This window comes from Papilio machaon, chromosome 6, assembly GCF_912999745.1.
Source record: "Papilio machaon chromosome 6, ilPapMach1.1, whole genome shotgun sequence".
Taxonomy (NCBI): domain Eukaryota; kingdom Metazoa; phylum Arthropoda; class Insecta; order Lepidoptera; family Papilionidae; genus Papilio; species Papilio machaon.
The window spans coordinates 7822337-7837193 of NC_059991.1; the positions used below are offsets into that span (position 1 = coordinate 7822337).

General features: G+C 48.7%; 2 protein-coding genes across 2 annotated transcripts; both read left to right on the forward strand.

Moving 5' to 3' along the window:
- Positions 1-703: 703 nt before the first annotated feature.
- LOC106709834 (glycogen debranching enzyme) lies at positions 704-11385 on the forward strand. Its single transcript, XM_045678433.1, has 23 exons — positions 704-1446; positions 1593-1717; positions 2125-2219; positions 2424-2653; positions 2814-2993; positions 3064-3201; positions 3296-3487; positions 3678-3790; positions 3859-3999; positions 4486-4629; positions 5068-5136; positions 5504-5704; positions 6062-6182; positions 6470-6602; positions 7246-7414; positions 7823-7919; positions 8143-8355; positions 8467-8532; positions 8614-8750; positions 8847-9726; positions 9813-9947; positions 10038-10187; positions 10399-11385. The coding sequence occupies exons 1-23, from the start codon at positions 1384-1386 to the stop codon at positions 11383-11385; spliced, it is 4779 nt and encodes a 1592-aa protein (XP_045534389.1). The 5' UTR covers positions 704-1383.
- A 2204-nt stretch (positions 11386-13589) lies between these two features.
- Positions 13590-14674, forward strand: LOC106709888 (D-erythronate dehydrogenase). Its single transcript, XM_014501797.2, has one exon. The coding sequence runs from the start codon at positions 13714-13716 to the stop codon at positions 14668-14670; it is 957 nt and encodes a 318-aa protein (XP_014357283.2). The 5' UTR covers positions 13590-13713; the 3' UTR covers positions 14671-14674.
- The last annotated feature ends 183 nt before the right edge of the window (positions 14675-14857 follow it).

The window sequence follows — 14857 nt, forward strand, 5'->3', positions numbered from 1 at the left end:
AGCCCGATTTACCGCCTTCCGGGAAAGTAGGGTATGTTCCAAGTTCCCTAATAATATTAACAGTTCAAAGTTACGTCATTGAGATGTAATGGGCAGAAGAACGGAAAGAACAAATAGTTAACATTAAATAAAAGTTAAGTTAGTTAAGTTAAATAGCAATTTTCTAGGTAAAATATGATTTTATAATTTGAAAATTCATATTCACCATAATTGATAAAAATTTACTAGTTTAATTTTGTTAGGCACGGGCGTTACAAAGGTCACTACGTAGGTGACATATTATTATGAATTAAATATTATAGATGCTGATAAGTTCAGATGCTAAAGCGAATAAATATAGCAGAACAAACAACTATCGTAATAATAGTTATTATATATAATAAAGACCGAAATTGTTTGCCAACCGCTGCCTATCGGTGTTCGATAAACTAAAGCCCACCAGTCATCACTATCATTTCTAAAAGTATCAAAGCAGCACACGAAAGGTACTGAAAAATGTATTTGTCTTATCTTACTTATTATTACAAATGCGAAAGTAACTCTGTCTGTTTGTCTCGCTTTCACGCCAAAAATACTGAACCGATTTAAAAGAATTTTTTGAAAAGGACACATGCTACTGTTTAACGCAAAAAAAGGGTTGTAAGGGGTTGGAAGTGGGGTGGAAATTTGTATGAAAGTCATTTTTAAAGTTGGAAACTTTAAACTCATTTTGAAGGCGGTACAGTATTTCAAGCGGACGAAAGCGCGCGCAAAGCTAGTATGGAATAAATTTTAGAATGCTTATTGAATACAAAGTTCTATCGCAATTAATTTAATTCTTGACAGGTTGTTTGTTATTGGAAATGTTGATTTGTTATTGAAAAAATTGTACCGCAAACAGTCATAACATATCGTAAGAACAACGATAATATCATTTAAAAAGATACACAGTGTTACGGAGGTTATTCAGATAATATTAATACGGAATGCAGAATGCCAATTTATCTATATAGCATTTATTTGTACTTATTGAATATCATATTCAATGTAGGACGCTCATATTTAGCTTGTAAAAACATGTACAAAGTAAAAGAGGTTGCTGCTTTTAAAGGTCCACGCACCGACTAGTGTAATGAATAGGTCGAACGTAACAAGCGGTCAGAACAATAGCCTGAAAGCGATCCTCGCGGTGTCGAGTGTTGGCGTGGTCACGGTGCTGCATGCCGCGGCTATAAGGCAGGGCAGCGCGGCGGCGCGGCCACTGTGTCGTCAGCCGCGCCACACAACACGCGTCCACCACGCGGTACTATACAACACCACGCGAACCCACACGTCACCACGCGTCGCCACACGTCACCACGCGTCGCCGCACACGGCACGCACGCGTACACACTCGCCTCCAGCATGTCGTCTCGCGACAAGAGCGACTACGCTCGGAAGGTGCACGAGAAGGCGGTTATCGAAAAGGTTATAGACCGCTGATTAGTCCTAAATTTTATCTCTTTGTTTTCAATTCTTATGAACGCTTACTGCATATCATACACATGACGCATAGAGCAGTTGAAGTTTCATGGACACTAAGAAATTTACATATCAGGTAATAATTTGTGTAGAGACAAATGGCAGTGGAGAAGCGGGCGAATGAAGCTCGGGAGTCGCGGGAGAGTGCGGAGGCAGCGCAGGAGGTGCGCGTGCTCACGCTCAACCATGGCGAGCACCAGGATGCTACGCTCTACAGGTAGCACGCTTTTATTGGAGAACTACGAACAATGTTCGTAGCAATGTATTACGCGCTGATGATAATGTGTTACGAACATTACTCTAGTAGTGATTTATTAAAAAAAAAACAAGTTTCGGCTGACTGTATCTGACACTCGGAGGAAGGATATGTTAAGTTTATCACCGCTCTGACTTTAGCCGTGCCTACTGGCAGCTACGATACATCGGACATACATACATACATACATACTCTCGTCATTTGAGCAATAATTGTTTTTGCTGGATGTTATAATCGAAAGGTGGAATAATTTGGCCAACAAAGTCATCATTTGCTGCAGCTCGTTTCTAACTTACCATAAAAATGAAAATGTTTTTCTCGTTATTATCTCGGTAATTAGAAATGTTAAGAATGTTTTAATTTGTTAGGTTTGAAAAAGGTTGCGTTTTGCGGTTCAGTCCGGACCCCAGTCTACTCGGAAGAAAGGTTTTCCTCTACACAAATTATGTGGTGAACGATACACGTGAGTAGATTCATATAATCATTATGTTCGTTGTGAATTATTTGACCGCCACTGTCAGAAAAAAGCCCATAAAGGCCCATATCATATAATATGAAGATGGGATCTAAAGATTTGTCAACAGTATTAAATTTTTTGCAGTAAACAATACAATTATGTATTCTTCTGCCTCAAATAAATAAATAAAAACAAAAAACATATCAGTAGATGAAAAAGGCGAGCAAGCAGAATTCGTCCGCAACCAGTACTACGGCCTGGAATGGCGCATGGGCGGGGAGGAGGAGGAGAGCGAGGCGGGGGGCACGGGGGGAGAGGTGCTCGGCAGCGGGCTGCTGTTGACCGACACGGACGCATACTGTTCACTGCGGCTGGCGCGCGCTGGCTGCTTCCACTACTACTTCGTCTACGACAACGCGGAGTCCCGTTTGGGCCCACAGGTGCACCTTTGACTTTTCATGAACCCACAAAATACATTGACTTGAACTGTATTTGATATAAAGACATCATAAGGTTGGATTCATATCCAACTACTGTATAAAGAAGACATTTTTGGTTGAAAATCGCATGTCGAGTGTAAAAAGCTTCAACATTGTGCAGGGTTCAGGTTGGTTCCACGTGGCGCCGACGCTGCGTGCGGGCAGCCGCGTGTTGACGCCGGACGCGCTCATGTGCCAGACCGTGCTGGCCAAGTGTCTAGGGCCGCTCTCGCGCTGGGAGCGGGCGCTGCGCCCCGCGAAGGAGGCGGGTTACAACTTGCTGCACTTCACGCCCATACAAGTTAGTACTTACTTTAATAGGAGTTAGAATTTTATACAGCGCCTTCTATCGGCTCAATACTTATGTACAGGAGCTGGGCGCGTCCAACTCTAGTTATAGTATTGCCAACCAGCTTCGGCTGGATCCACGCTACAGCGGCGACGGCGCGCGCGAACACACCTTCGCAGACGTCGAGCATCTCGTCACCAAGATACGCAACGAGTGGCACGTACGCACTATATTATACAACTAATACCATGCTTTTTGTATTTAAGCTATTGTTTTGATTGTTATTAAATCTAGGTAACATATTTGTGTATCAGATGTTGTCAATCTGTGACGTGGTGTTGAACCACACGGCGAACGAGACGCCGTGGCTGGCGGAGCACCCCGAGGCGACGTACAACTGCCTCAACTGCCCGTACCTGCGGCCCGCAGCCATGCTGGACGCGGTGCTGGCGCGCCTCGCCGCAGACCTCGCGCCGCGCAGGCTCACTCAGCTCGACCATCTGGAGGTGACAATGCTAACTGAGAACAGTACAGCTTGTACTGAACACAGTATTAAAAAAATAGGCAATTAAAAAGTGATGTCGCAACTATCTATAACATAGGTCTTTGGTTGGCGGACACAAATAAAATCTACATCTACACTATATTTAACGGTGGGTATACCATATTGCATTGAGTATAGCAATTTGTGTACAGGGTGTGATCCACATTCTGGAGAAGCAGCGACTGCCGGAGGCGCGCCTGCACGAGCTGTTCACCTGCAACGTGGACGACATCGTGCAGCAGTTCTGTTGCATGGCGCGCAACAAGTAAACTATACCTGTTTCACTCACTCCCGTAGTATTTTCAAGGAATACAATGTTATGTCTAATGTCAGGGTACCTGCGGTGCGGGCCGAGGGTCCAGGTGCGGGGGAAGTGGGGGAGGGCGAGCTGCAGCTGCAGCCAGACCCTCAGTACCGCCGTCTGCACGCCACCGTCGATATGGACCTGGCGCTCAGACTGTACAATGTGTACAGGTAACACCTTTAATATTGAACCGTACCTCCATGATTTTGTATGATGTAACGGACGAAATACTTAATTCTCTGTAAAAATATAACTCAAATAAAAAAAATATTGTGTACCCTGTCCTGTTAGTTGTGTGGCGTTAATGGCTAGAAAAACTTAAAGTTCTAAATAGGTGGCGCTGGCGTCAAAAGTGGGCTGTTATCTGTCAAATTGTTGTACGTATTTGTTAGAAATAATTACCAAAGTATCTTAACAAAACTCGACTAAATTATTGAATACGAACATTTAAAAACAATACTTGAATTTTTTGAGTGAAATTTGCCGGAAGTCGTTGCTATAACAGTCCGCAGAGTACTTTGTATATAAAAATGAAGTGTTTTTTTATCTGTGGTATATTTAGCAAAAGGCTTTTTTTACACTTCCTTCTCGTTTGCCATCAAAACGCCAGTCGCCAAGTCGTTTGGTAGTATCTTACCATGTGTGTGTGTGGTCAGAGCGGACTGCTTCGACGAGGAGTCGCGTCTGAAGAGATGCTGCGAGGAGCTGGCGCGGCGGCTGGAGCAGCTGAACGCGGCCGCCAGTAACGAGCTGCAGGACCATCTGCGCAGCGCACTCAACAACTGCCTCGCCGCCATGCGGTAATATCTTTGCAGGATACAATGAGTTTCGACTAAAAATGGGCATGAATCTGTGCCATGTCCTAATTATTGTAATATGGATTATTTTTCAGTGGCAAACTAGCGAGAGGCCACCCGAATTCGCCGAAATGGCGAAGCGACCGCTCCCCGTAGGCATCTGCAATTGCAGCCTACCTTCAATCGACGGAAGAAAAGACGCATAGAAAGAGAATATTTTCCCATCTTATGCATTCCCACTTCCTTCAAATCTACTTCCCCTTCCCATCAGTTCCTTGTAAGAAAAGGGTGGGAAAGGAAGTCGAGACGCGGAATTACTTCCACTTTCCGCCTGTCTTCTGTGTGGTCGTGGTATTTCGTCAGCAAAACCGGAACATTCTTGCAACAGCTGCTGTCTACTACTGTTGAAGTTACTCTTTTGATTTATTTTTCTTTCTACAGGTATTATAGACTGCAGTCAGACGGACCGAAGATCGAAGAAGTTAGCGAGAAACATCCACTAGTGCCCAGGTAACAACTATTTTTGAACTTGCAACATTATTGTCTGCTAGTTTCTTTAAATCTATCTATCTATATATATAAAAGAAAGTCGTGTTAGTCAGGCTGAATCGATTTGACTGAAATTTGGTGGGCAGGTAGCTTAGAACCAGGAATCGGACATAGGATATTTACCCCGTTTTCTATTTTTATTCCGCGCGGACGGAGTCGCGGGTAAAAGCTAGTTGATAATAAAAATGTGGCTTTGGTTACGCAGTAAAAAAATCTTCACGTTTATGATGTCTTGGTACTTTACCGATGAAATTTCCCGTAAGTGATAGGTATTTTGTGATGGTCTACTGATGGTTTACTGATGGTCTACTGATGGTCTACTATGTAGATACTTCACGTACCCGTGTCCCGTGGGCACGCTGTCGGAGATGGAGGCGGTGATCTACTCGGATGCTGGGCGCTATGTGATGGCGCACAACGGCTGGGTGATGGACGCAGACCCGCTGCAGGACTTCGCCGCACGCGCAGCTAACGGACGCGTCTACCTGCGCAGAGAGTTGATCGCTTGGGGAGATAGTGTTAAACTTAGGTTCGTTTATGACGAGTTAAAAATATATATAATAAGTAGCCTATGTGTTCTCCCAGATTATGATCTACATCTATGTCAAATTTCATAGAGATCCGTTGAGCGGTTCTGGAGATACCTTCAAACAAATATCCATCCAAACATTCGCAATTTATACTAGTAAGATTTTTCTTTGAGCAAGAAAGGGGAGGGCAAAGGAAGAGTGGAAAGAGATATGAAAGAGTTCTCCTGTTACTTATTTAATGAAATATATTTCTAAGCAGACTTTTGTATCTTTTATGGTCCTTCCAGTAGCTCTTGCTTCTAATAAAGAAGACTGAAAAAATTTAAAATCTTAAATAACTTTGTTATGTTATATAGGTATGGCGAGAAACCAGAGGACAGCGCCTTCCTGTGGGCTCACATGCGCGAGTACGTAGAGCTGACGGCCGAGGTGTTTGACGGCCTGCGTCTTGACAACTGCCACTCTACGCCGCTACATGTGAGCATCATACACACATACACATACATACACACATACAAAGTCACCAGTAAGCGGTTCACGACATCTGAGTGACAAAGCCTTCGACTGGCTGGATAGCAGGAAAGGACATCTTTTACTTCCAGGCTGTCAACTCACTATTGTAAATTGGTCTTTCCTAATGTATATTTAATATGAGAAATCTACACTTAAAAACTTCTTTATTGACTAATCTGAGTGTGGCAGTTAAAGTGTGTAAATTGCGTTGAGAAAGAGGGACGTTGAATAATTAACATTTGAGTTTGCAGGTGGCGGAGTACATGCTGGACTGTGCTCGCAACGTGAAGCCGGACTTGTACGTAGTGGCCGAGCTGTTCACTAACTCGGACCACGTCGACAACATCTTCGTCAACCGGCTCGGCATCACATCACTTATACGAGGTAAGTCTCATCTTGGATCATCATCATCTCATCATTATCTCCTTGACTTAATCCCACCTACGTAGGGTCGGTGCTCCAGGTTTCCGTCCTCCAAATGAATCTGCCTACCGTCATCTCCATTGTCATCCCCTTCTAGATCATGTCACCTTTCACGCAATCCATCCATCTCTTCCTAGGTCTACCTCTACCGGTGTATCTCCACACTTATACTTAACGTTCTCTTTGCCACATGAGATTCTTCCCTCCACATAACATGCCCATACCACGCTAACTTTTTACTTCTCAATTTTTCATCATGTGCCATTATCATACGTTTTAAGCCCTTTATACACAAGACAATGTAAATCTTTGAAACTCAGCGATTTTAGTCACAAAGCGATCTATGCAATACAATGTCATAGAGTATCGTACACAGCGAGCATCGCCGACATAACTGTTGTCGCCAAAGGCTAAAGGCAGTAGCTCACAACCTGTTTGTCAAGATCGTCGTGAGAAAAGTCGCTACTATTTTCAAGATGACGGAGTAAATGCACTGCCGAATAGACAATTTGCGTCGACGGCGTTTACACAACGATTGTGTTGTGTAAACGGAGCGTTAGCAACGATACCATATTGTACGAAGTGCCTTAATTCGTGTATATAGAGGCGCTGAGCGCGTGGGACTCGCACGAGCAGGGGCGGCTATTGCACCGTTTCGGCGCACGCGCAGTGGGCTCGTTCGCGCGCGCTGCTCGCCGCCTCGCCGCGCCCCGCGTCGCGCACGCCATGCTGCTCGACCTCACACACGACAACCCCTCGCCTGTAGACAAGAGGTAGACACACTCACTTCTACGCACATCACAGTACACACGGACTTACGCTTTCACGCCTATGATGTATTTTATTTTCACTTATAACGAAAAACCAATATTTAATTTAATTTTTGTCTGTCTTCTCGCAATTCCGCGTTTGTTACGTGTAATCTACAAAATTTTTTGACGGGATTTGGTCTGGAAGGTAGCTGATGTATGCGAGAGTAACTTGGGCTATTTTTTTATTCCGCGCTTAAGATGTCACTGGAGACCGCTAGTTTGTAAAAATAATTAATTCTGAATACATGGATAAGCTTTCGACTAAAAAAATGTAAATAAGAATTAAAAAAGAAAGAGAGCTACCTGAGATTTTGAAATCTAAACATTTTATAAATGTATTTACAACACTGTGTTTGTATGTGTGTGTAGGAGCGTGTTCGACATGCTGCCGTCGGCGGCGCTGGTGGCCATGGCGTGCTGCGCCACCGGCAGCACACGCGGCTACGACGAGCTCGTGCCGCACCACGTCTGTACACACACATATTATGATTATGTCATATATCTTTGTCACAAATTGCACCCAATGCTCGACACCATTCAAATTAACACTTATCAGATTAAAATTACTGGTTTTTGGATATATAATTCCGAAATTAAAATATGTTTTTAATATGTTCTTTTTTTTAAAGTGATTTTTTTCTAAATTTCTAATTGTCTTAAAAGTTGTTTGAAGTATTTTTTGGTAACAGATTCACGTGGTGGATGAGAGCCGTCTGTACAGCGAGTGGGGCGAGGCGGGGGCGGGGGCGGGGCCGGGGGCGGGGCAGGGCGAGGCGCAGGGGGAGGGGCCGGAGGGCGTGGCGGTGGGGGCGGGGCGTGTGCACGCACGCTGCGGCATGTTGTCCGCACGCCGCGTGCTCAACGCGTTGCACTACCAGCTCGCCGCGGAGGGATATGATGAGGTATCGAGTTATGGTAGTTATGGCTGAGGTCACTTTTACCATGAGTGAAAAGTTTTATGATTCTTATAAAATATTGTTTAATTTTGATATTTAACAGTTTATTTTGTTCAGGTGTATGTAGATCAAATGGACGCTGACGTAGTCGCCGTGACCAGACACGAACCTAAGTCTAGAAAGGTAAGTCGATTACTTATTGTCATGAGATACATTGTAATTTTTTTAAATAGTTGTGTTTTTTAATGCAATGTTGTTTCGCAGTCAGTGATACTGGTGGCGTTCACGGCGTTCAGCGCGCCCGAGCCTGGCTTCGGCGGCCGCTACGTCAAGCCTCTGCGCTTCGAGGGCCAGCTCGACGAGATCGTTCTAGAAGCTAACATACGACACATCGACTACAGGTGTGTATTATAGATTTTTATTTGTCGTCAATGTCGCCAACGTGCTGGGCGGTTTTTCGTAATTTATTTAATTACTGTACTAAAATATGTGAACAGATCAACGGGGCGGCCGTTCCAGCCGCCTAGCGCGTTCACGAAGCACTCGCAGTATATAAACGGTCTGACGGAGTACGAGGTGTCGGTGGAGCAGAAGGTGCCGCTGGCGCAGTCTCAAGTGTTCTCGTGCGAGCGGCGCGAGGGCGGACACACGGTGCTGGAGTTCCGCGCGCTGGCGCCGGGCACGGTGGTGGCGGTGCGCGTGTCGCCGCGTGCGCCCCACGCCGCCGCCCTCGCCGCACTGCGCCGCGCCCCCGACCTCACCCCTGCGCTCACAGACCTCACCCTCGCCGACTTCAACACGCTGCTCTACTGCTGCGACGCCGAGGAGCGCGACCGCGGCGCCGGCGGCGTCTACGACGTGCCCGGACACGGGCCGCTCGTGTACGCCGGCCTGCAGGGCGTCGTGTCCTTGCTGGACGTCGTCGGCCCCGAAGACGACCTCGGTCACCCGCTGTGCGACAACCTGCGCGCCGGGGACTGGCTCATCGAGTACCAGTGGCGGCGGCTGGAGGCGGAGCCGCGGCTGGCGGCGGTGTGCGCGCGCTACCGGGAGGCGCTGCTGCCGCTGACCGAGCTGCCGCGCTTCCTGGTGCCGGCGTACTTCGAGCGCGCGGTGCGAGCGCTGTACGCGGCGGCGGTGCGCGGGGCGCTGGCGCGGCTGAGCGGGTGGGCGCGCGGCGGGCGCGTGGTGCGCGAGCTGGCACTGTGCAGCGTGCAGCTGTGTGCGGCGGTGCGCTCGGCGCTGCTGCCGGCCGTGCGCGAGCAGGCCTCGCTGTCGGCGGGTCTGCCGCACTTCGCAGTCGGCTACATGCGCTGCTGGGGACGCGATACCTTTATCGCTCTCCGGGGACTCTTCTTGCTCACCGGACGGTATCAGGTAGAATGAAATGTTGTGAAAAGTACCACCATACATATAAATTTGGTGTCAAGTCCATGTCCTATTCGTATCGTTGTATGTGTCAGGAGGCGAAGGCGCACATCCTGTCGTTCGGCGCGTGCTTGCGACACGGCCTGATCCCCAACCTGCTGGACGGCGGCCGCAACGCGCGCTACAACTGCCGCGACGCCGTCTGGTGGTGGCTGCAGAGCATCAAACAGGTAACTACACACGCCATGTGTTATACAAGATTTGAAATATGGATATCTGTTTGAAAATGTACTGTTAACTCTGCGGTGTGGTGTTGTCAGTACTGCTGCGAGGTGCCGGGGGGCGGGGCGCTGCTGGCGGAGGGCGTGGCGCGAATGTACCCGCGCGACGACTGCGAGCCCGCGCCGCCCGGCAGCGCTGACCAGCCTCTGCACGACGTCATGCAGGAGGCGCTCGACGTGCACTTCCAGGTGCCTGCCAAACCGGCTATTTATTAAACGCTTCCCTTTTTATTATATTAGTATGACAACTATTTAAACCATAACACAAATCTTGCCGATACATGTATTTGTTAACGAATTTCGATTTCAGTAACAATATTACATGCATTGACAATTTTGTAACTTTGTAACGAAATCATAAATTTTGTGACTTGAATAAAATAAAATAGAATAATTTTAGGGTCTCGTGTTTCGCGAGCGCAACGCCGGCCGAGCCATCGACGCTCATATGTCGGACAAGGGGTTCAACGTTCAGATCGGCATCGACCCGGAGACCGGGTTCCCGTTCGGCGGCAACGACGCCAACTGCGGCACCTGGATGGACAAGATGGGCTCCTCGGAGGCGGCGGGCACGCGCGGCAAGCCCGCCACGCCGCGCGACGGCAGCGCGGTCGAGCTGGTCGCGCTCGCCTACAGCGTCGCCTCCTGGCTGGCAGCGCAGCACCGCGCCGCCCGCTTCCCCTACCCCGGCGTCGCGCGCCGCCATCGCGACGGCTCCCTCACCGCCTGGACCTACGCGCAGTGGGCCGAGCGCATCCGACACAACTTCGAGCGCTACTTCTGGGTGTCCGCCGCACCCGGCGCCGCCGACCTGCGCCCCGACCTGGTGCATCGCCGCGCCATCTACAAGGACACGCACGGCGCCACGCGACCCTGGGCCGACTACCAGCTGCGGTGCAACTTCTCCGTCGCCATGGCCATCGCCCCCGAGATCTTCGACCCCAAGCACGCCTGGCTCGCGCTCGATAACGTCGAGCGGCTGCTGCTCGGCCCGCTCGGGGTCAAGACGCTGGACCCGGCCGACTGGGCCTACCGCGGAGACTACGACAATTCCAACAATAGTGACGACCCGAACATAGCACACGGCTTCAACTACCACCAGGGCCCCGAGTGGGTGTGGCCCATCGGGTACTACTTGCTGGCGCGACTCGCTTTCGCAAAGGAGAACGGAAAATACGCAAAAACCGTGGCCGCGACGTACGCGACGCTGGCGCCGTTGGTCGCGGAACTGCGATCGTCGCCGTGGCGCGGGCTGCCCGAGCTGACGAACGCGGGCGGCGCGTACTGCAAGGACTCGTGCCGCACGCAGGCGTGGAGCGCGGCCACGGTGCTGGAGGCGCTGCGCGAGGCGGAGGCGCTGCGCAACGCGCGCACTCTGACGGACTGACGCGGCGGGGCGCGGGCGCGTCGCCTGCGCCACGCCGTGCGCGCCGCCTCCCCGCGCCGGCTCTACTCCACGCCGTACGAGCCGGCGCCCGGCCGCACCTCGGCGCTGCGTCGTCTCCTGCGCCGCGACCCCCCGCGCCGACTGTCGCGCGCCGTCTACAACCTGCTCGGCCGCACCGGCGCGCTCGCCACCGTCGTCTACAGCGACCGATACTTCCGCTACGGGCTGCCGCTGCACGCCCGCGTGCCCCACCCTGGGGCCCATGTCCTCACCCTGCGCCCTCACCACTTCGTGCCGCTGTCCGTCGCGGGCCCGCGGCACGCGGCGGGTGCCGGCCTCCTGCACGACGCCGGTGAGCGTCTCGTCATCCCGAGTCCGCGGTACGCGCCCTTGAAGCGATGTCGCCGCGACGTACCGCGTGTGTTCATAATTTCATCGATGCCGCGATTCGGTGAAACGGCGCCGACCGAGTATCGCGGCCGACAGCTGACGCCGAATTACCGACAAACGGCCGGCGGGTCGGTGGGGGCGCTGGCGGGCGGCGCCGCGCTGCAGCTGCGCCGAGACTCCGCGTCCCGGGCGCGCGCCCCCTCGCCCGACAGATCCACGACCGCGGAGGAGGCGCCGCGGCCCGAGTTCGCGCTGCCCGAGGAGGAGGCGGCGCGGCGGAGGGCGAGCGCTGCGGACTCGAGCGACGAGCGCACGTACGGCGCGCTGGCCAAGGAGCCGGCGCCGCTCGGACCCAACGTGGCCCGCGAGGGCGGGGACAAGACGGGCGGTAAGGCGCTGCGCCGCAAGGTGCTCAACACCGAGCGGTACGCCGCGCCGCGGTACAACAACGGCGCTACGGCGCGACGCACGCGGGGTGCACGCGGCAAGGACGCGGCGCGCCAGCGGGCCTTCATCCGCGCCCTGCTCACCCTCAGCGGCGCGTTCTACGCGCTCGCCTTTATCGCGTTCTACTTCCTAAGCCTGGCCTGATGCGGTCATTGTGCCATATTTTATATTTTAGCAATATTTGATAAAATACTTTAGCGTTTCCCAGGCGACTATAATACTAGGTTATATTTTTGTTACAAAGGTAATGTTCATACATTGTTGTGATTGAAACTTAAGAGATTTATAATTGTTTACTTTTTATATGAATATAGGTTGAAAACAGGAAAATTTTATTGTTTTCTAAGATTACATTTATTTTGTCGTTTGTCGATCTAAAAGATTAATTGTACTAGAAATAAAAGTAAATTGCTTCATTATAAGCTTGAAAATTATTAACAAGTAGTAGTAGTGTGTTGAAATAATAAAGCTTATTACACTAGGTAATGTTACTAGGAATAATGTGTTGTCTATGTTCAAGAAACTATAAATTCTAGTCGCGATTGTTGCGAATTCTTTTGAAAATTATTTATCAAATAAATTTTCATTTCATGTTTTATCAACAATAGTATCACTTATTTTACTGAGAGTGTTCATAAAAAATAACATTAACGTCACAATGGTAATTTGTGTGCTCCGATAATAAATGGTCCTTCGAGTCGGACATAAAAGAAAAATCTTTTAATCACATAGTTCAAGTGTAATCAATGGACATCAAATCAGTGAAATTAAACTTTAACCTAGAGAAATCGTACAAAGCAATAATTAAAATTATAAAAAAATAGATTTATTTTTTATATGATTATCTGTTGATACAAAACTATTTTTATTATTTAAGAATATTTATTTAGCTCATAGAAAATTTAGAATGTCGTTTAATATTTAGCTATTATTTTGGATTTGTTAATTTTAATATATTGAAAAAAATTACTTTTTGTTTTTATTGACTCTTTTCCCAGTATGAATTCCTTTTACCTGCGCTTGTTTTCGCACCTTCTGTTGTAGTTGTATTGAGATATTTTTATACAGAAGCTAATTTACTAATTTATTAGAAAAAATACACTTGTAAAACTGCTGAAACAATCAAAATTGTATGGCAAAAAATATGTGAAACAGTCTCCGATGTACATTACCAATATTTGTCGTAGGGATCTACAGCTTCTGAAGCATAACTTATCAATGTTTTTTCCTTATCAAAACAACATAGTTCAAACAGTTATTTATAATTTAAATAATGAGAAGATGAGCTGATGTTTTGTTACGAAATGTTTACATTTAAATATCTTCGTATCTCATAAATGTTATATAATAAGTACTTAAATATTTGAAGTCATTTTTATCAAATCAGTCTTGTTCATGAGTTTTGTGCCAACTAGTCTATAATATATTTACTTAGTGCTACGGCTAAGTTTTACGCGTCGCAAGAAAACTTGTAGAAAAAGTTCTTTAAAAATGGATATCGCTGTAACTGGAGCGGCGGGGTACATAGGAGACCTGTTAGCAGATGCTCTATTGGCGAACGACTCGCCTATCAAGGTGGCAAGTCTCCTGCTGGTGGACACGATAGAGCCGCGCATACGCCCCGACCCGCGCGTGCGCACCCTCGCCCTGAACCTGACGGCGCCCGGGGCCGCCGATCAGATCGTCACCTCCGACCGCCAGATTTTATTCCACCTCGCAGCAGTCGTCAGCGGCCACGCCGAAGCAGATTTCGATTTGGGTCTCGCCGTCAATTTTGACGTCACCCGTGCTTTACTTGAGGCAGCTAGAAAACGAGCCAATAATATGCGCTTCGTGTTTGTGAGCACGGTGGGTGTTTTCGGTGGTGACCTTCCACCTGTCGTTTTAGACTACACCGCTGTGACCCCGCAAACCTCGTACGGCGTCGGAAAAGCGATGAGCGAGTTGTTGGTGAATGAGTACGCCCGCCGAGGGTTTGTCGACGGGTTAGCGGTGCGGCTGCCGACTGTATCAGTCCGTGGAGGCATTGCCAACCGTGCAGTCACCTCGTTTGCTAGTGGAATAATTCGTGAGCCGATTCGAGGCGAATGTGCGGTTTGTCCGGTGGATGAAGATCAGCGCTTGTGGCTTTGTAGCCCGAAAACGGTCGTGAAGAACATACTACACGCGGGAACATTATCGAGCGCGCAGCTGGACCCGTGGCGGGTTATCAACTTGCCCGGTCTAACCGCCACCGTGGGGGAGATGGTGCGTGCGCTGCGCGAAGTGGCCGGAGAGGAAGTCGCCTCTCGCGTGCAGTTCGTCAAGGATGAAATGATTGCGCGCATGGTGGCTAGTTTCCCGCCTGAATTTGATACGACTCGTGCGAATCGCCTCGGCTTTATTGCAGATAGTAATTTTGCCGAAGTCATTCGCATATTCATTGAGGAAGAAGCCAAAAAGAAGTGATAAATAAAACGTAATAAATTCTTGTTTTGTTAGATGAATGAAATTATATATTTACGTAATAAAAAAATGAAGTTGTGTCACATTATTTTACTTTAAGCTTTTTGGGTTGCAACTGGGACAAGTTGTAATCTTACTAAAATTATAAACGCGAATGTTTAGATGAATGGATGGATGTTTGTTTGAAGGT